Raw genomic sequence first — 22,869 nt, forward strand, 5'->3', positions numbered from 1 at the left:
TCCACTGCTGTTGTATATCATTGTAAACTGTGTGCGCATGTGTGCGTGCGTGAAAAAGAGAAGTTGGAGAAAAGAGAAGTTGGAGAGCAAGCCTCTGTAATATGTAGCCCATGTGTGGCCCGTGTGTGTGTGTGTGTGTGTGGGAGGAGAGGGGGTTGGTGATCCTATGAGGAGAACATCTGGATAAGTTTTTCCTGGTGCGCTGTGGTTGCTGCCACTGCTTGCCTGAGTGTGTGTCAGTGTGTTTCAGTGTTTTACTAGTTCAGTGTGTCAGGTTTTTGTACTCTGCTACTCCTCTAGGCCTTTTGTGTCCTCAAACATTGTGTCATTTTCAGACTTTAGGACATTGAGATGATACCCAGTCACTCTCTCGGCCAGACTGCTGCTGTGCCCTGATGCACTGCTAGACATAGTTTCACTCTGGGTGAAATAAAAGCCAGATTTCTCAAAACATCTATTGCCAAATGCGTTTTCTTAGAACTGCAACTTGTACTAGTCCCTGTCTTTGGTGATGATCACTGAAATGATTATTGTAACAGTGTGGTGGTCACAATGAGCTGAGGGGGAACTGGACGTTTTGTACTTCTAGGAAAGAAATGAGAGGCTGTCTGCGGAGAAAAAATACGCCAAACGGTTTTGAGGAACCACAGTAGAAAAACAGAATAACTGCTAGACTTTCCAGTTAGTCACAGCAAAGCAGGTGCACTATATGTTTTTGCAAGCCCAAAGAGATGTTCATGAATTCAGACGGAGCCATATGCACAGGGTAGACAAAATAATGTAAACATCCAAGAGCTACAAAAGGGACTCATATTACTCTGAATGTTGGTTTGTAGTAAATGTCGTTAAGGGAGTCATGCTGTATGTAGGTGACAAATACTGGTAATCTACATGCAATTATGGCCCACTTTTGAAGCAGTTTGCAATGACACTCAAGGTCCTATTATCATAAAGTCTGGGTTTTCTACGGTGTTCAATTGTAGAGGCGGGATGCCTAGCTTGAAATAAAGTCCACCTCCACCTACATCATAATCAATTAATTCACTGTTATGAAATGAAACCTAACTTTAAGGGGAAAAGAACAAAGCTATTGTTAGATAAAGGACAACTACAGTACTGTTTGTACTTTCTACATTAACTTTCTAATTAAACAATGTAGATACAGTACCTCTCAGCAACAAAGCCACATTAAAGTAACATTAAGGATATAAAACGTAAGTACGTCATATGTACAGGTGTGAAAAGTTTTAACATTAGTTTTATCACAGAACTGTTTAACAGAGGAGAAACATGTTTGAGCCTTAGTCCCACCATGTCTTCTCTGACCGCTGCTGGATTTGGCAAAACTCCCTAGTGCCTCATTTTCTGCTTCACCCCTCCTCTCCCCTTGTCCCCCCTTTTTTCTCCCCTCATCGCCTCCCACTCCTCCCCCCTCTGAGACTGAGCCGTGCTTGTCGGCAGTTGCTGAGGTTTGGCGATCTGCTCCTCCAACCCACGCCTCAGCTTCTGCGCCAAAACCTTCTTTTCCATTCAATCCCAATGGGAGTAAATGGATCGAGTGAGGTTAGATTTTTGTTTTTCTGTTGTAACACAATACAACAACAAAAAAGTTTTAATCTTGTTGACCCAACTATTCTGTTATGGCAATCTGAAAAAAGGAGCTGCAGTTCTTCTAAAACGCTGCCCTCTTATCCTCCGTCTATTTCTGGATTCATTTCAGTGGGCAAAAACAACTTTGCTCACATCTGCTGCTCAGCAAAGATTTTCATTCTAAACACATCTATAATATATATTTACTTAATATATAGTAAGTAAGAGTCCACACAGTAGAATATGAAACTACAGCTTGCAGTGTAACCTCGATGCTCCAATGTCAGCTCTAAATCACGCCTGCGTTGCCACTGCTCAGGTCACACAAATGCAACCAACTCACACACGCTTCATGGGGTGTAAATGTGTGCTGAGAGTTTAAAATTGATGACCTACTTTACAATAAGCCAACCTATAAAACAAAGCTGTCGATTAATAATTAAAATTGTTGACAATTAATTTTCTGTCACTTCTGTAGATATAAAAAAACAAAAAGCGTAAACATGAATTTAATTATTTGTTCAATTTATTAGACAAAATTCAATACGGTAGTAAGAAAATACAAATGTATAAGACATTGATAACACAACAAAGTCCGGGACATTGTGGTTCCTGATACCAGTCCATCGTCGCCACAACAGCATGAAGACAGTCAATCATCATCAAAATTTTAGTATAAATTGCTGTACATATCCAACCAAAATGTTACTTAAATCATTTTATCACTTTATCATCAATAATTCAAGCACTAATCAAAAGCATAAAAACATAAATTAGGATTAAACTTTACTGTCTGTTTCATAAATGGTCATTAGGTTATTTCGGTCACTTTTATTGCAGATTTGGAACTGCTCTAGAAATCTGTCATGACAACTTAGGGATATATATTATATATTGGTGATCATAGCATCTACCTGACCTTGGGAACCAAGTTTAAAATACAAATACTGTGGGGAGGACGCCACAGTGTTGCTCTGTATAATTTAATTGCAAATATATCGAAAGGCATTTCCACACTTGATCCCAAGTCAGTCCAGAGTTGTAGTTAGTAGCACTGATCATATCTGCTATTCGTTCCATACCAAGAAGATTTAAAAAACAAGTAACCAGCTAAATAGTTTGACTTACAAATCCAATTCAACAAAATCATTCTCTAAGCAGCCAATAAGCCTGCTGTTTGTTGCAAACAATAGGACACCGAGAAAGGTTTATTTTCATTGGTGTGAATGCTGGAAGAAATTTTCCCCATTCAAATTAATGGAAGAATACAGCTGCTTCTTCATACTGTTCACACTGCAATTTCTTAAGAAACTGCCTTCTCTAGCTATTACTAATATTACTGATATTGAATTAAACACTTCTGTCCATAGCATTTCAATCAAAGTACCTAATTGTCCACAACACTGCCAGCAGATTCAGAGGAGAGAGATGCTTTATATTCTGAAAACTTTAATATGTGCCACATGTGTTCAGTGCTGTGACAATTAGTACACTGTAATCAGATGTTATTGCTTTTGCCAATGTAATAGCTGTTTATTATTTGAAGCCTGCTGTGTTGTGTTTGTCAGGCTAGCGTCAAGTTGTAATGACACAAATCTCTAGAGCAGCAACAACTTGAAACGCTAGAGCTGAAACAATGGGTGGATAAATCCATTAGTCAATCAACAGAAAATTAATTAGTACTTCCAAAATCGACACACAAAAGGAAACAAATGAAAAAAGAGATGAAAGAGCAGTTCTAGATCAGTCTAGAACTATAACAGCATCACTAAGAGAGACAGGCAGTTTAGAGAGCAGCAGAGAGAATTTGAGGGCAGGTTGGGTGACTCAGTTTTAGGGTGGATTTGTCCTGTTAACTCTTTGACAGGCGGTGTGTCCACCTGCTCCATTAAGGTTGGTAGACTATTCATTTTTTGGCAGGATTGAAGCACTTCTTTAGCCAGAAGAGGTGCTGATCCAAACCCTGTTCTCTAACCTTGCTGTGACAACCTTGTCTCTTAATTTGCATTGGCAAGTATATTCTAAGGCAACAAAATGTCACAAACATCAAATAGTTCTTGAGTTATTTCAGTCTTGACCAAGGTGGTGGACCGACCGACCGTGAAAAATTTAACCCAACTACAATTTGTCTGTAACTTCATGGTATGCTTTAATAAACCAACAATATGCTAGACAAAAAAAAACTGGTTTCCGTTGTCCTGTGCTTTGTCAGCCCAACCATCCAACCTGACTTGCTCCCTACTGTGAAGTGTTAAGTCCTCAGTATGTCCTTACAGTGTCTGAAACTCCTTTCCCACATATATTTTGAACATTGGAATTGCATCCTGCTCAGATATTTTGGCTTGGTTGTACAAACTAGTTTGTTTTAGGTATACCGAGACCTTAAGGATGTCACATCACACTTCCTATATTGGATAAAACATTTCCAGTGAATGTAATCCAGGCAGGAATCCCACTTCTCCAAAACATATTTGGCAAATCAACCTATTAAAGGGATGGATGGCACAAGAAAACACTCACAATCATTAATGTTTTATTTGGTTTTCTCTCATGATTACTGCTATGAGGAGATTTGATTCATTTTGTTTAAAGTGAGTTCCTTCTTTGTCACTCAGCCAGCTGTGTGTTATGTTACTCTCTGTCTCTCATCTTTCTAGTTTGGTCTTTAATAATGCATTCAGCTGAGAGGCTTCTCTGTCGCTAAGAGTTCACAGCGTAAGCACGTGTTCACCGCTCTTCAATGGACATACACAAACTATACTGTACATACAGAATCTACACTTAAATGCACACACATCCACTTCTCTCCATCTTGGATTCATGAAAAATGCATAGCAGTCATTGCTCACACACTTCCACTGAAGACCTCAGCATTAACACTGGCCTGCTTTTTTTTTTTTTTACTTCTGTGGACACTGAGCACTCAACGAGTTCACCCAACAATTTCATCACAGATATTTGAGGCTGCTACATTTGAGAAAGTGTTCTGTTATTTTATCACAGTTTGTCCGAGGTGAAGCATCACTCTGGCACCTTAGCCGTCTCTGGTTGTTGGGGGCAGGTACCTACATGTACCATTTGCTTTGTTAAATTTCCTCACATGAGCATCACCTTTGATAACAAGCTATGTTTTGATCTTCATGTTAATTATATATTCCAGTCACGCTTCCTGCACCTTTGTAACATTTTCCTCCAGTTTCACCGTGTCATCGTTTGTACAATCATTAAATATTGTAGTACAAAATAGGTGGTACATGTTTCATTATGGTACTAGATGTAAATACATCCCTGTAAAAGTACTGCAGTAGTAGAGAGAATACTACAGACACAGTGGAATCATTGAACAAAAATCTGAAATGTATTGATGAAAAACAATACAGTACGATCACAACATAGGTTTATTTGAATCAAAGCAAAAAAATTAGCTACAAAATAGAAAAGAAAAGACAGTACTGTAAAACATCAAATGCAGTGTTCCTCAACTTGCTTGTACTTTACAGTAAAAAACAAAACAAAGAAGTGATTACTGTACTTCTACATCTTCATCAACTCTGTCTTGTGGATTTGGACACAGCTTCTCATCTACATTGCAATTAGCCAAACTTCTGGGCATGGTGAACAATGTGGTATTAGTATATATATATATATATATATATACATACATACATACATACATACACACACATATATATATATATATATATATATATATATATATATCTCATCAGTAACGAGTTGGCAGAATTGGACCAGCAATTCCAAGGGCCTGCATCCATACAGTGCAGTACTGTCAATACTGTAAATAGTCTTAAAGGTGGTACATGGGAGCATATAAACAGTGTCTGATAAACAGTAGTACATTACAGTAAAGAAGGATGATGAAATATTACATCCATAGATAATGTAGTCTGATTGGTTCATGCTCCACGCTAACTGGTGACAATGAGTCTCGTTATCTTGAAACTTTCATGATCTAAACATGGAATATTGTTTGTCTGTTTCCATACAACTATGCATTAAGAGTAATGCAACAGTTACTTATCATTTTGAGCAGTTGTATCAATTGATAGTTAGATGATTGTAATGAAATGAATAGACAATCATCTGAAATGTAATGTGTGAATTGCTATTTGAAATAGTAGTACTTTGATGTTCAGTTGTGTCATATTGAACAGGTGATCTTTGTTAAATGAACAAATGATCTTAGGTTTATGTGTATTGTATCCAAGCAATTGAAACAAGTGTTGGAGTTTTGAAAAAAATTGTATTTTGATCATTGGTTGTGAGTTTTGTGTCTAGAGTTTTGAAAAATGACATCAAAGTTCTGAAATTAGTGGCAAAGTGATTGTAAAAAAAACTGTAATACTTGAATAATAATGAAATAAACTGTGTATATCACACTGTTCTTTCTTACAGTGTGCTTCACAGGGACTACAACTATATCAATTTGTCAGGATCAGAAGATAATTGCTATGTAACCTAATGTAACACAGTAGTCCACTACACCCAATAGCCTCGTAACAAAAAGAACCTCTGTTAAAAACTTGTAATTTTCTACATAAAGTAGTATGAACACCTTGAAAAAAAAAGAAAATCAGTCACTATATGAAAACATAAGAATTTTACCAGTAACCAGTTAACTATCAATCTCTGTACCTGCTTATGTTTGAGATGAATGAATATCATGAAAATCACACAACGGACAAAGTGCCTTGAAATATTTTCCAGGCCTGTTTTTGTGTTGGCGACCTGTGTGTTTGGGGGCAAAGGAAACAGCAGAGGAAATGCCAGCGTTAGTGTTAGAGAGGGGTGGCCACCTGACTCCATCACTGAGGTGAGCGGGTTTAAACCACAGTCTGCCTTAAAGAGACCTCAGACAAAAACAAGAACAAGCTTAGTGCCAAGTTTTTATTTTCCTAGTCCTATTTTCCTTATTTTACTTTCCTTTCTTTATGAATAATCCTGGTGTATATCAGCATGCATGCATTTGATTTGGCGCTGCGGAGTCCCATGGTGTTTTGTAGGTACGTACTATATATATATATATATATATATATATATGTATATATATATATGTGTGTGTGTGTATATATACATAGTTTGTATAAATATTGATAGAAATTAATACATTTTATTCATAACATAGTTTTAGTCGCCATTCCACTGACAATGAATGGGAGACTTTTTCTGAATACTGGATGCAACCCAGGGTGATTTTTCAGGGATGTGGGCAGATTTTCTGGTTCAGAAATGATCAGTTTAAAACTGTTCATGGGTAAGAAGGTCCAGACGAGTACAGAGATATCTGATTAATCTCCCATTTACTGTTGGAAGTGCAGTATTTTTTCTGTTGATATTCATGCTAAGCCAAGACAATACTTCCCCTTCCAAAAAAAACTTTACATAATAAGAGTTATCCCTGTCCTTGCATTTGAGGTGCTGCATGGATTTGTGTAATATTTTTGGTATGTGGCTTCATACAGGCGGTTCCAGTTTAGGATTTATAAATGAGACTAAGGGACTGTGTGCTCATGTCAACACCATACTTCAGAAAATTACATACCAATTTGGAGTATATATTGAAGGTGGAATTAAGGACTCCCCCATCTGGCAGAAGGAGTTTTTCCATCAGTGAAGGATAACTTAATACTGTAAGGATGGTTATTCATATTCCATTTCAATATGAGAACGATGAAGCAGATTAAAACCCTTGAGTATTGGTGAATGAAGGAGGGCAATTTTCTTTCTTTTTTTAGATACATTTTTTATTAGCACCATTTATCATTCAGACATACAACGAATTCCACAATGTGCCAGGTAATATCAGATGGTGCACAGAACGGAGAAACACAAATTGAACAAGAACAAAAACCCTCTCCCACCCCCCACCCTCTGCGGGCTTGAGGAAAACAAAAGAAACAAACAAACAGAAATCACACCTTACTTAGTCACTCTCCTCTAGTTCTTGTGGCGCTGAGGTCATTAGGTCTGATATTTGTGCTGCTGTCCTTTGCCGTAAATTGATAGTTGATGATTTGGCTTTGTTAATCCTTGCTGTAGAGAGCTCAAGCATAACTATGTCCAGAAAATACGCTAACCACTGTTTTATACAAAGCAAGTGGGGGGCCCAGTGTTGAGCTATCATTTTCTTGGTTGCAGTTGAGCCGGCTAGCCAAATCTTCCTCTGTCTCTCGAGCAGGTGTAATTTAGCCTCATCATTAAGTAACAAAACAATTGGGTCAGAAGGAATTATATATCCTATCACATCAGATAGTATTGATGTTGTTTTATGCTAGAACTCATGCACCTGTTCACACTCCCAGACCATATGCAGGAAAATTCCAGTTTGTTCAGGTTGACAGAACGTACAATAGGGAGTGGGAATGGCTTTCGAGATGTATATCTTCTGAGGAATCCAATGTGTCCTATGGCATATGTTGTGTTGAAGTAGATATACTGGTGAGTTGGGTTCTTGGAACAGTGGAAAATGTTGTCCCCAAACTGCCTCCCAATTAATAGTGTTTCCCTCAGGGCTGGGTTCTTATTCCCATTTATTTACTAATTGGGAGTTCTCCTATGGATACTTGCAACAGCTTAGCATAAATCTTGGACACTAATCCTCTACCAGGGAAATAAAAAAAAAACATTTAATGACTGGGTGCACCTCATGGCACTCCATAACATTTTAGGGCTGATCTTAAGCAAAGATAGAAGTAAGTAGGTAAAAGGAAAAAAGGATGTCCTGGGGACCTCAAAACTAGCTCTCAGGTCTTCAAAACTCAACATACCTTTCTTATTGAATATCTGGTCTAGAGTATAAATACATCTGTCCCTCCAAATAGCATGGGGGAGAGGGGGCATCCCTGTCGAGAGCCCCGCTCGATGGGAAATGGCTGAGAATGCAAGCCATTGGATGAGACTATGGCCGTGGTAATCACATATAAAGTATGCACTATGTCAATGAATTTGGCCCCCAAACCAAGCCTCTCCATTACTTGCTACAAGTAGTTCCACTCTAGGCGGTCAAAAGCCTTTTCCACGTCCCCTGATAAAACTGCTGCCGTTGTTTCTGGCTTCTTCTATTACATGAAATAATCTGCGTGAATTGTCTGCAACATGACACTTTTGTATAAAACCTGATTGGTCGGGGTGGACTAGCTTCTCAATAAAGCGTTCTAAGCAGAGTGCCAAGACTTTGGAATAGAGCTTAATATCAGTCCCAATGAGGCTGATGGGTCTGTAATTTGTAATTTGTAATTAACACTTTTTTTGTTGGTTTGTTGGTGAAAAGTACCCATCTCTATGGCTGAGGTTAAAGCTTGTAAAATCATAGGTCCTAATATGTCATAGTACTGTAGAAGAAGTTCTGATGGAATTCCATCCAACCCCAGCTTTCCCTTTTTTAACTGTTTTTAATGCTGATTTAAGTTCCTCTAACGTTATAGGTTGGCCCAGTTCTTCTGCCTCCTCTGGGTCAAGAAGAGGCAGATTTAGCTCTTTTAGGAACTCCTGGCACTGTGTCGGATCTGGATTGCAGGAGGACTCATACAACTTTGAATAAATGGTTTGGATTGGATTGGAAAGTGGCATTCATACCTTAAGGATTCGTTGAGATACCTCGGTCTTTGCAGATGCTGTTGATAGTGGCTCTGGACTCATTTTGTTTTAATTTCAGAGCCAGCAGTTTGCTTGGTTTGCAACCATTAAAATATTTTTTTTTTGCCTCACACTGTGCATTATGAATTCAGCTCTCCTTCTTAGCAAATCATTAAGCTCTGCTCAACTCGTGACTAAAAGAGTATGTGTAGATATATAAAAACACAACTCCGCAATCCTTGCCTTTCTTTTTCTCTTCAAATTGACTACAAAGGAAGACGTGAAATCTCTAATAAATCCTTTAGTTACTTGCCAAATGAATGCCGGGTCCGAAACTGCATCCGTATTGATTGATATAATCTCAGCCAGTTTGGCTAGGAGGGCAATTTTCTAAACACTTGACTGTGTTGACACAGACACAGAGGTATTGTGAAACAGGAAATGTGTGTACATCGACAATCTGAAAGCTTCTCTGCTTTCCAAAATGGCAGATTAAAGGCTGTTGATGCATGTGTCAGCAGGTAGACTCATAATGGTGGGTAAAGCTGCTGATGAGTTCATGTCTTTTGTAGTTCAGATAGTGGTGAATACATGCTAATCTTTACATAAGCTTTTTAGTTTATCCTGCTTTTATTACATAACTCATACTGCTCTGTCCTTCCAACAGTTATGAAGAAATACCAGTTAAAGGCATTACAAAACTTATATTCTCAATCAGCTCCTTACTATGAGCAACGTGCCCCAACATGAGCACAAAATGTTATGCCATGTACTTCTGAGCACCAATCAGAATTTAACTGACTTAAAGTACTTTAAAGTGAACTTAGGAACAAAAATACCATTATGTGAAATTTTTACACACAATTTCAAACAAACCTATTAGAATGGATGTATTATAAGAACTGGATAAAGGACTCTATGATGACACCTCATCATTTGAATGTAAACTGTTTGCAAAGTGCTTAAGCCAAAAAACTAATTCTGATAGAGCTTCATCTTCATCATGAGTTTCAGTCCTCAGTCATGAAGGTAAAGAAGAAGAAAAAGTGACGAAGATAGTTGTGTTTACTACTGGAGAGCAGTTTGTAGACAAATACACAGAGAGGCTACACATCTCTAAGAGGGCCTGTTGTTGTCCATGAAGGGAGTGGAAACACGAGAGCCCTAAAGTTTGTGTGTGCATCTGTTTGTGTACTCGTGTGTATGCATGTATGTGTGTGTGTGTGTGTGTGTGTGTGTGTGTGTGTGTGTGTGTGTGTGTGTGTGTGTGTGTGTGTGTGTAAGTCACTGGGGGGGGGATGAATAAAGAGCCATTGTCTGCAGCTGGTGCATCCCCCACTCCTCTCTGCAGCTGTGAGGAAATCAAACGCTCCTCTTTTCCCCCTCTCTGCCTCTGTCACAACCTGCTGATGCCTTATTAGGTCATTCATGGTGAAACGTAGTGATGACCCAGTGCACCAGGTACACCAGCACCATTGAGCTGTTAAAAAATGAACATAACATCATCATGACACACAGCGTAGTAATAATAATAATAAACTTTATTTATTTAGCACCTTTCAAAACCATTTACATTACAAAATCTAGATTATATCAATTCAGCACTATAATTAAATAAAAGTATAGAGAATTAGAGAGAATAGAAAAAAGTTTGAGGAAGAAACATGTTTCCTTTCTACAGGTTACATGTGTTTTGCTGTAACAAAAAAGACAACACTATCACTATCACAAATGAACCAGAGTCACTTCTTGTTCATGAGGCCCAAAATTCAATTACGCTTCTGTCCCTGGGTAATTCATTAACTTCATGGTGCATTAACAATAATAAATTAACAGGAAGGTAAGACTTGTAGAGAAATATTGTTTTTAATTGGCTGCCAATTCAGAAAAAAGGAACAAAGTGTTTGGTCTTTAAGGATCCAGTCTTGTGAGGAACAAAAATTTACAATACCTAATATAGTGTAATCATGGTTTGGATAAAAAAAAACATTATTTTGTAAGCTTAGCTATATAAAACATAAATCATTACTGTCAAACATGTCTACATACAACAAATATGGGAACATCATTGTCACGTTTCAGCCATATGAAGTGATACACTTCCAAGTATTAGTAATCTTTAGATTAAGGCTTTTAATTTCCACAGTGGATGACTGTAATCACACATGGTGATGGGGATATAAAGTTAAAAAGCTTTTTTGCATTATACTTTCCTGTAAAAAAAAAAATACAAATTGCAAAGCTCTTATTAATAATCACACTAGCATGCTTGTAAACAATTAATTAGCATGAAAGAAAAATCATTTAAATAAAGTTTAATGTTGTAAGAAAGTTGGTCAGGCGTGCCTGGTTCTTGAAGTAAAGGGCCCATAAATTGTTCCCATAGCCAATTTTACATTACTGGAGCTAGCCTGAAAACCAGACAAATCTGCGAGCTCACATTTAATTTGCTCTGGCAAGTACATCTGGTCCCCCCCTCGTTCAGACAGGTTTCCAGCTGACCAGATCCTGGCCAGGCCAATCACAGCAATTTATCTCATATGGGGCCTGTTTGATACAATGACGACAACTTGTGGAGCCTTTGCGCTTTAGCGAAATATGTGATGATGATGATGATGATGTCATTTTTGCCTGGAACACTACGCTGAGCATAAACCTAGCTAAGTAAAGAGAAGTGCAGATGAGGCATTTCCGAAAACAACCAAGATGGCTGCTGCTGATCTGGAACTTTCTGCTGAAGTACTATTTGTTCAAATTCTGATGGCAAAAATGGCAACTCTCGTTCACATTGATCATTGATGCTACACCATCGCAGCTCATCTCTGCACGCTGTAGTCCGTTTACATTTGTTTTGTCGTTCAGCGCCATGTGTTTTTTTTGCTTTGATTGGTTGTAGGTCTATAATTGCATCCAAAGGCATTTTGGACCACAGCCATTGATAACGCCCCTCGAAAATGAACTTGAGAGGTTCCAGACTAATAACTCGCATTTGCGATTCAGTCTGGCGATGTCAGTCTAAGTTGGAGTACTTCTACAGCTTGGATCGGTATAAAACTCTAATTTATTTGTAGTACAAAAGATTAGCAAATGCATTAGAAAATATCTGGTTATTTGTTAAAAACTTTGGGTTCAAAGTTAGCTATGACTCCCAAGGTGCATTTGGCAAGAAACCTTTGGATGAATTCATTAACTACAGTGCCGTGTTTTGTTCTCAACTGCAAAGCCGAACTGTTTTGAATTAGCAACATTGACATAAATATAATGGACCAATAGACCCCGTTGCTCTGGATGGAGACCACTGAAGGCTATTAGAAGCACTTTTCCGGTGATCTCTTCCCTTACTGCGCAGCCTCCAACTGACAGAGACAACGTAAATGTGACGTGAGCAACGTGTCTGAAAGTTGTAAGTGTTCTGGTAGCTGTGCCAAGAGAAATGTCAATCATTTCCAATCTTACATAGACGGAGAGTGTAGGTATATGTAAGGAGATAACATAAGCACAGGCTAATTATTGCTAACTAACATGCTAGTTAACATTCGTAATTAAACCTAAACAGCTAATGTAAGTTGAAACTGCCTGCGAGCTTCTCCTGTACTATACGGTAATTCCTCTACTGTGCGACAGTAAGTCACTTGGTTATGACACAATCATTAGCGTATTTTTACAAAAACGTCTGCTACGGAGCCATAACGTGAGGTACAGGGTAATGGAGCCTTTTATACATTGTTGTGTTTCTTTAGAATTAAACAATGGACAAATAGAGTCTTTAAACGCAGTCAAGTGACGTAAAAAAAAAATGGCGGTCAGTGGAATGCTAACAAGAGGTGATACCTTTGTAGCAACAAAATGGCGCCATCGGAGGTTCGCGTTCTGAAGCGAAGCTTACCCCCTTGATTAGCAACTGTTTTGGTTTGCGCCTCTGACTGGCCTCATCTCCATGGCAATGGCAAACAAGGCTCATGGGTATTGTAGTATTTGTAGCATAAACCTAAAGGTTGTTACTAGGGCTGTCAATCGATTAAAAAAAATTAACTAAGTAATTGCACAATTTGCTGTAATTAATCGCAATTAATCGCTTTTTTAAATTGAGACTGAAGCTTATAATAATGGATATTTAAATGCTAAATCATTTAACTTTGCAAATATGAAGAAAAAACCAAACAAGGAAAGGTTCTGCTAAGTTCAGAATGTTTAATATCTTTCAGAACAACAGCAGCAACAATTTGGCTTAGTCCTGCTGAAGGCTGCTGGAAACGGTAGAAACTGTCTGACTTGAGAGCAGATTTTTGTCACCGTCCCCGGCTGCTGTCGCCTGCTCTCATCTACTTTACAGGCGAGGCGCAGTTCATCTCCAACAAGCCGAGAGTTCAGTTGGCGGCAGGGCCGTCGGGACTCACCCGGAAATGGCGAGCGGAATGAGGTGACTAGTCTCTCAAAATCTGACGAAAATCTTCTAAACTTACCTTTGTTGAGCTGAAATGAAGACAGATTCAGCAACTGCATGGCCTATTTCTCGCTTAAAATGTTTTCAGAAACATGTTTCAGTGAACTATTTTAGTACAATATGAGATTGTGTTTCTGTGTTGAGTAACATTGAGTATAGGGCTATCGTTTACAAAAAAGAAGAGGAAACCCCTTCCAGAATCAGCTTCTCCTCTCTTATTGCAACTCTATAGTTGACATAACAGTCTCACCACATGGGCCATTTAGCTATTCTGGAGCTTTTGATCGATTGCTGATTTTCATCAGCAGATGGGGTTCGCCCGGCTGTCATGGAAATGTACAGTATATGTTCAAATTTCAATTTTTTTCTGACAACTTTAAGGACATGCTGGCTTAAATGTTGAGATTGAAGGTAAATGTTTCACCCTGGAAACCATCTCACGACAAGGCCCATTTAGTATATAAGGATAAGACATGATTGTTTTTTTTAATGCTCATTAATCTTTTGCAAGCAGTGATTAGGTGAGATGATTATGAAAAGCAGTGAGTTAATTAATGTAGTATAAAGTAAGTAAAGTATAAAGTATATAAGGCAAAAGGGTCAAGAATTAACATTCATTCTTAAGTATTAGGCCTATTCAAGGTTAACAATGAAAATGTATTACATTGACCCACATGTATTTAGAAATTCCCTATAAACTAAATAAAAGGCTAGAAGGATGTCCAGTGCTATGAACACAACACACATATAATTTGACTTTTATTTGCAGATTTACATGTCTCATTCACAGTTAGGCCATACTGTAGCCTATAGTCTATCAATGAATGGATATGAATGTATGTCGGGAAAACAGTGTAAACTCGTGTGAATCTTTAGCAGCTCTGCACCTTTAAATCTCTCCGCTCCTCCCTCGTCTCAATGACAAGCCCGCAGTGCCTCAACGCATCCAGTGGAAATGACAAACCAGAGGAGCTCCACGGGCCAGCATGCCAAATAACAGCAATAATCATGGGCTTTAGTGTTAGCAACTCATCCGAAACTCACCCCCCCAGACACTAACGAGACATCTTTGCGCCGTTTTGTGGGTCTGCGGGCGCCTCAAAGTTAGAGCGGGCTCTCAAATGGACGTCAATGGACTGGAATGAAACCTCCACTTCTGGACTGAAGGAAGGAGGGAAAGAAAACTCTGCATGTTCAAGTTTCCTGCTGCAACCAGAGGGGCATCGGTGCGTGCGTGTTGGATGTGTGTGTTGGTTGCGTGTGTGTGCGCGCCCGCAGGACCAGCAGCAGCAGCGGCAGCGGCGGCGGCGGCGGTGGTGGTGGTGGCGGCCGCGGGAAGGGAAGTTTAGCGCCGTGATTTGTCTTCTTTACCTCTATTCTGTTGCTGTGTTGTTTTTCATGCCACACCAGCGGACCGGCGGATTAACGTTTCCCTGATGAAAATTAATCATGTGTGGAGCGGCTCTGTGATCGTGACTTTGATGATGTCGAGTAAGAGCGTGGAGTGGCTGCAGGAGGAGCTGGAGTCCGGGGCCGGCTCTCTGCTGCTGCTGGACTGCAGAGCCCATGAGCTGTACGAGTCCTCGCACGTCGAGTCGGCCATCAACTTGGCCATCCCGGGCCTCATGCTCCGGAGGTTGAAGAAGGGCAACCTCCCGATCCGCTCCATCATCCCCAACAACGAGGACAAGGAGAAATTTGTCAAGCGGTGCAAGACGGACGTGGTGGTTCTTTACGACGAGGCGACCTCGGAGCGGCAGGAGTCCGGGATGGGGAGCTCCGTGCTGGGGCTGCTGCTGCAGAAACTGCGGGACGACGGGTGCAAGGCTTTCTACCTGGAGGGTAAGATCAGCTGGCTTTAAACCAGAAGGCTTCTTCTGTGGTGGTGTTGTTGTTGTTGTAGTTCCTTTAATTCATAAAAAAAAAAACGTACGTTGTTTAATTAATGAAATGAGACTGTGCCAATGAGGCATATGCAGCTGTTCTGGAGGTGTCATTCTCACCAAATAGTAAACAATTAACGCTAACAACAATAAGTCTTATGATTTATCTGGCCTGGGATAATTCAATTATTGTGTGTCCGTGTTTTATCTTGTTTCTGGCTCTGTGGCGTAGCCTATCTGGACTGAAACACTTGCGATTTCCGCGCTTTGATAATATAGGTTATTATTTTGAATGGGGAAACATTTTCACATTTGATAAGCCACTCGTGTTAGTATAAACTGTTATTACAGATTGTTGAATAGATTGTTATTTAGCGACACCTAAAATAAATCCAGCTGTTATCATCCGACTACAGACTTAAGCTGGTGTCTTATTTATTATTTTTGACCTATAATGAGGCAGCGATTGTTTTGTCTATATATTATAACAAAGCATATTATTAGGCTACTGTTATTATATTGATGCAATGTAAAACGTAAAGCTGCACTCACTGTGATGTTACACAGTAACATACATGTAATGAACTTGACAGAACAGTTCCTTCACTTATTGCCGAGATAATTGATTGTATTTTTTATTCTCATTAGGACATAGCATTCTCTCTTAAATTATAGGCTAATCTAAAGAAGCGTTCAACGATGTCTCAATATATAGTGCTGGGTCAAATATGTTTTTAATTAAATGGTGCAAAAATGGCCCCGCCATGTTGTGTTCCTTCAGGAAAAGAGACTGGCGTTCTTTTCATGAATGAACAGGGAAACAAGGAGACGACAACGCACTCTGAATAATCCTCCAGCAGGAAAATAAAAGATATAGTCAGGCACGGGTAGAAAATGTTGAAAACGTGGTTGCACCTAAGATGTGGATGTAGTCAATTTGATTTATTAAAAATCAAAGAACTTTTTTACTGGAGTCACAAGCCGAGCTGCCATTCACAAAAAGTCCACTGAGCTGAGTAGTAGAGTGTTGTAGCAGCAGAGCTGCTGCTCATTCCTCCCAGGGCTCAGCTTTTCTCAATGGAGCACATCTGTCCGGCCTGTTTACTTAGACATAATGACGTAATTATCACGTTATTCTTCTGTTATCTGGCACATTGATAAGTAATGTAGTGGTGCATAAAAAGACGGTATGACTGCAATAACTGCATTGACACAAAAATCAATTATTTTTTGTTTTTTTAAATTTATCTATAAACCCTTGTTATGATATATTTATTTTAAAACATTTTTTTTGTTTTAAAACAAGTATTCATCTATTTATTTGTTCTTTCAAATTAAAGATTAATTTCTTGTCATTCAGGTTCATCATCCACCTTCTGTATCATGCAGACTTGACATACAGCTGCCATGTTGCAGATGTTGTATTACACAACCAGGGCACATTTGTTTTTATAGCATTAAAAAGTTTTACTTGGTTTTATCCTAATATTGATTCTGTTCTTTTCCTTGTCCTCCAGGGGGCTTCAACAAGTTCCAGTCGGAGTACCCCGAGCACTGCGAGACAAATTTGGACTGCTCGTGTCCCAGCAGCTCCCCACCAGCCTCCGTCCTCGGTCTGGGAGGACTCCGCATCAGCTCTGACTGCTCAGACGGGGAATCTGACCGCGAGCCAGGCAGCGCCACAGAGTCAGAGGGCAGCCCGCTGCCCAACAACCAGCCAGCGTTTCCGGTCCAGATCCTGCCGTACCTTTACCTGGGCTGTGCCAAAGACTCCGCCAACCTGGATGTGCTCAGCAAGTACAACATCAAGTACATCCTCAACGTTACACCCAACCTGCCCAACATGTTTGAACATGAAGGGGACTTCAAGTACAAACAGATCCCCATCTCTGATCACTGGAGCCAGAACCTCTCTCAGTTTTTCCCCGAGGCCATTTCATTCATTGGTAAGTATAGAGGACACTACTCAGTTTATGTCTCTGTGTGTGTTGTGTTATTTCACAACAGATCTTTTTGGTAACAGCTGTGTAACCATTATTTCGATTATCTATTTGTCCAAGGTTACATCTTCAAATTGCTTGTTTTGTACGACTAACAGTCCTAAACCCAAACTATCATACTACCATACATGACAAAGGAAAGAAGCAAATCTGCAAACTTTGAAAAGCTGAAACCAGCAAACATGGGGTGTTTTTGCTTGAAAAAATGATAAGCAAAAGAATTGGCGAATATATTTCTGTCCAGCAATTGATCAATCAGTTTATAAAAGTCAGAAAATAGTGACACATGCTCTTAACAATCTCCGAAAGGCCAAGTAGACATCTTCAAAACCCAAAACTATTAACTTTACTATCATATAACTAAGAAAAGCAACACATATTCATATTTGACATTGAAGCCAGTCAAGTTTATGCTAAATTAAAAATGACTTAAATGGTCAATCAGTCAGTTAATCAATCAATTGCTTCAACAGTAGTTTTGTTAAGTGTAACCTTCATTACTCTCTTTGCCTACATTTATCCTAGATTTAAATCATATATCATGTGATCACTTCTTTCTGCTATGTAATAGGTTTTGTGGAAATACTTTAAACTGGATTAATTGGATATTCTCTTAAAAATTGCTTTGGTGGGCTGTATTTAGACAAAGAGTTGGCTGTATTTTACTATTCCTGATTATAGATTTAATATCACAGAAATATAAAGCAAAGTTTTGAATAAAACATGGAAATAGATTTTTTAGAATGGGGTCATACTGAAGAATACTTACAAGAATGTAAGCCCCTCATCTTGTCCCATTTTCAGTATTTCTCGTCATTTTCCTCATTCCCTCTGACTTTATTCCCAGAGGAACAGAGTCTTTGTATTTGTCTTAGATTGTCCAGACCCCCGGCATCTTTCTTTTTTACGACTAATGTTTCAGCTTAGGTGGGACAAGTGTGATATATGCCAGAGCCAGAGGTCATGGCACATTTGGGTCATGCTGATGTTAAATGTTGCCGTCTGGCTGGCTGTAATTTGCAGGGATTACATCAGGTCTTTTTAGTAACAGCAGGGTAATTATGGGGAGGGGAGAAGCTTGGGCTGAGGAGGGGACCCAGATGTGACCTTACAATGTTCTGTTTCAAACTGCGGATTCCTTAAATATCTGAAATTATTGTGTGAACGTCTGGAGACGGAGGAATTGGATGCTTTCTGGCATTTTAACAGCCCGATAAATGGACAATCCTTCTGTTATCATGTATAAAGCACAAATAAAGTGATGTAATGCTGCACACATCTGCACAATGTAAAGATAATTTCATAACAGATTAACCACTGGTTACTTATTTGACTTCTGAGTCTTGTATAGTTGTGGAAAGTGAGCACACATCACATATAAATTTGATTTGGTATCCGCTTGGCAGCCTGAGCTAGTGAGCCAACTGACCCTAATCCTACAACAAGAGATGCAGTCCGAGAGAGTAAGGAGAGGCAGAGAGAGATAAAGGAGAGGATGAGAGAGAGAGACAAAGAGGAGAAAGAAAGGAAAGAAGCACTTAACTCTGGCTCTAATGGCCTGTAGTGATGCAAGTGCAAGGACTGGAAACTGATAGAAAGTGGACGGTTGTAGCCTGTTAATAATGTAAGATGTTTTTTTATTCAGGTTTTTCTACAGACTGAAAGCTAGAAAGCAGAATGAAACATGACTTTCTGCTGTCATTGAGAAAGGTCATTCTGAATTAAAAATATTAATAAATTATATATAATAAAATGTTTAGAAAGAAAGATAAAATTCTCAGCTCTCTTGTTTCGACTTGGAATAAGCCTGCGTTATACTGGGTTGGTGACTTTCAGTGGAGTTGTATCGTGATTATATAATGTGTAATATCCTTATAAAGTCTATGATAATATCGTTCTATCAATTTTTGTTGCACAAATGATTGTAATTTAGTTGTAATTATGCACGTCTCAAATGTCTCTCAAATTGCCATGTAAAATAATGGCATTTTATTTTTCGCACAAAACCTACAGAATACTTTGGAGTGTTTTTGCAGGAGACATGCATTTTGTATACATTTTGGAATTGAGATCCGTTTCCACTCATGCAATGAGCCCTTCAAATGATAGAAAATATACATATTTATATTGTAAGCCTGTCTTCAAAAATAACCTCTTTAGTTGTTTCTTTAAACCATTTTTTTTTAATTCTTAAAATAGTAAGTATGGGAGATGGACCTGTGTATATAACTATGTATTATGGTGTTGGTTTCAACCATATTGCCCAATTCTACTTGAAGTGGTTGGTTTTAAACAAACAATTCATATTGTCAGTAAAATTGTAGTTCAGAGAATTTAAAGACTTTTCCTTCTGGCTCATTTATAACATGAAGATGAAGCATGAACAGGTTTTAATTTATCTCGTCCTCTCTCACGCTGTCCTCTTCTCTTCTCATCTTTCTCCGTCTCCTCCGCAGACGAGGCACGCTCAAAGAAGTGCGGCATCCTGGTGCATTGTCTGGCCGGGATCAGCCGCTCGGTGACTGTCACAGTGGCCTACCTGATGCAGAAGCTCAACCTGTCGCTCAACGATGCGTACGATTTCGTCAAGCGGAAAAAGTCGAACATTTCCCCAAACTTCAACTTCATGGGCCAGCTCCTGGACTTTGAGCGGACGCTGGGCCTCAACAGCCCCTGCGATAACCACTCTTCCCCGACGCACGACCAGCTCTTCTTCACCACCCCCACCAATCACAATGTGTTTCAACTGGACACGCTGGAGTCCACATGAAAATAAGAGGGGGGACTGTCCCTTTTTTCGAGGGTATAAAGGTGGTGTTGTTACCAAGGTAACAAGCGGCTGCACTGGAGGGGAGCAGCCAGTTTTAATGAATGTTTTAGCCTCGTGAGGCTCGTTGTCTGAGCCTGGGCAAGAAGCAGCGTCGGAGGGGCAGGGGAGGTCACAGATGCCACATTTTAACTACATAGTAGTTAAAAAAAAAAAGGGAACAGGATGTTTTTTTAACCCAGAGGGAGAACTGAGAGATGGGTTTACGATGGCGTCCTCCTTGAGTTGATTGAAATCAAGGCAGGTAAGAGCCCAGATCAACTTGTCTTCTCACATAGAACAGAGGAGATTTAACTGACTGAGAAACTGAGCGAAAGGCGCAGCAGGACAGACAGCTTCATACAAAGATAGGAAATATCTACAGCGCTCGACTTATGAGACAACAACATCCTTTCTGTCTTTCTGTCTCGGCTCTTGAGGCCGAGCTGAGTGGTGCCAAGTGGAAAATCTTGGATTTCCTTGTAGGAAATCTCGCTCTACTGAATGAAGAGTTTTACAAACCAAGGAATTAACACACACATGCGCGCACACACAAACAAAGTATGTATGTTTGTACTGTATGTACTGTATGTATGTTAACGTACATAGCAGAAAATGTATGGGCAATCCTTAACAAATTCAGTATGTCTATATGCATTATTGTATGTTTGTGTGTACATTTACGCACAAATCTATACCTTATATAAATATATACGCATAGAAATCTTATCTATCCAATCCAACAATGGCTTAAGAGATTGTAAAATTAAAGAAGGGGAATGGGTGTGGCGACTCCAACAAAGAGGAACGTTATTCCTAGTTGTCTTTTTTTAAAGTTTCGCTTTTCTTTTGGGTTTGTAATGACCTAATGCAGTTTGCACAGTGGTGTAGCCATTGACTTGTTGGCACATGGAGCCGGTGCTGGAAGCAGGCAGATAAAGAGACATTCAGAGAAGAGGAGCGGAGAGGAGAGGCCAGTCCCAGGCTGCGACGAGTCCCGACAGCTGCACAGTGGGGTGGGGGGGGGAGCAGGAACTGGCCCCCGAACAGAGGACGGAGTTCAGGGGTTAGATGGTCATGTTAGGGGAAAAGACAAGCAGTGGGTAGAACTAGGGCATTGGGGTTGGGTATGGGTGAAGATACTACTGTAGAATTCACATTTGGCCAACTGTTTTCAAGTGCAAGTTCCCAGTTTCTACTTCCTTCCCCATATGACCATTCATCCAGTTGCCTTATGAGAAGTACCAGTTTTTTCCACCAGCTGTTTTGATTAGTTTAGTTGTTTCATTTCAGTTAGAAACTTTACTACTGAACTTCTTTCGTTATTTCATCACAGCATATTGTCTGACCATGTTTTGCCAAACTGGTTTCTCACAGCTCTGACGGATGCTTAGGCAGTGTTAACATTTCTGAGCAACTTTTTGGGCAGCTTATTTTAGCAACCTTGGGCAAGGAAGTGCCTCAACACTTGTATTACCTTACTACTTTTTCTAGTTGTTCAATTAGTTGTCCAATATTAGGTCCCTTTTTAGGTAAAAATGTGTTGGGATTAAGGTGGACTGGGACTGGCCTCAGCTACAGACTGCACTTAGCTACTTCAATAGCTTCACGTCCCTTAACTGCATTGGAGAAAACAGAAGGAAGGCCTCTCTCCAAAGGGATCACCCATTTTGTCAAAGAAAAGTTTGTCTGATTTGATATAAATATAATATATATATATATATATATATATATATATATATATATATATATATATATATATGATAGATCTAATAGTAAACAGATCCATGTTATTTTGTATACCTGAGTATGCTGTGGTACTGTATGCTCTCTAACAGTAGACATAACTACAAGTTGGATGTTGCTTTACCAGGTGGGAAGATGAATGATGAGGACCGTTTTTTTAACTGCTGTTGCTGCTGATCACAGCAGCACACAGCATGTGGTTAAAGAGTTTTTTGAATACCTGTCCACATCATAAGCACCTAAACAAGAAAGACTCCAAAAACGTGCAAATGCTGCAGTAGTTTTCCAATGGCGAGTTTTTAGAGACAGGGCGTCGAGTAGCCCACTCCTCATTTGCACAAATGTGAGGTGCATGCTACTTTATGCAAATTAGGGGCATCCATCACACATCACCTTCTCTTGAAACTCCTGAAAATCTTTAAAACTGACCGCTGTAGATCTAAAATGAAGACAGATTCAGAACTGGGTAGCTTCATTCTCGCATTAAAGTTATTCAGAAACACATTTTGGTTAACTATTTTCGTAAAATAAGTGAACGTTTCCAAACGAGCCGCCATGTAGGTCCGGTTTGAAATCCGGGAGCAGACAACCCACAGGTAAAAGGGTTCGTCCAAGTTTTGTTTGCTTGAGAAACTGATAACAGCTAGTGGAAAGTCCGTAAGCATTCAATGCTGGGAAGCGTGGCGATTCCTCACGTCAAAAACCATCACTGTGGACATGTACCCTTAGACTTATGGCAATGTCTGTTGGAATGCTGGGCGTTATGCAAGAACATTTTCATAGTCTTATCCTAAATCTATCTTA

The 22,869-nt window shown here is 39.5% G+C and overlaps 1 protein-coding gene across 1 annotated transcript; it reads left to right on the forward strand.

The window, feature by feature from the left end:
- Positions 1–14,567: 14,567 nt before the first annotated feature.
- Positions 14,568–22,003, forward strand: dusp7 (dual specificity phosphatase 7). The gene is made up of 3 exons (XM_028576624.1): positions 14,568–15,472; positions 17,031–17,459; positions 19,970–22,003. The coding sequence occupies exons 1-3, from the start codon at positions 15,067–15,069 to the stop codon at positions 20,281–20,283; spliced, it is 1,149 nt and encodes a 382-aa protein (XP_028432425.1). The 5' UTR covers positions 14,568–15,066; the 3' UTR covers positions 20,284–22,003.
- The last annotated feature ends 866 nt before the right edge of the window (positions 22,004–22,869 follow it).

The sequence above is a fragment of the Perca flavescens genome, chromosome 4 (genome assembly GCF_004354835.1).
Source record: "Perca flavescens isolate YP-PL-M2 chromosome 4, PFLA_1.0, whole genome shotgun sequence".
In the NCBI taxonomy this organism is placed as follows: domain Eukaryota; kingdom Metazoa; phylum Chordata; class Actinopteri; order Perciformes; family Percidae; genus Perca; species Perca flavescens.

Coding starts and splice junctions, on each gene's coding strand:
- dusp7 (XM_028576624.1), top strand. CDS start 15,067: ATGAAAATTAATCATGTGTGGAGCGGCTCTGTGATCGTGACTTTGATG. Junction 15,473..17,030: donor CAAGGCTTTCTACCTGGAGG/GTAAGATCAGCT, acceptor CTTGTCCTCCAG/GGGGCTTCAACAAGTTCCAG. Junction 17,460..19,969: donor CGAGGCCATTTCATTCATTG/GTAAGTATAGAG, acceptor TCTCCTCCGCAG/ACGAGGCACGCTCAAAGAAG.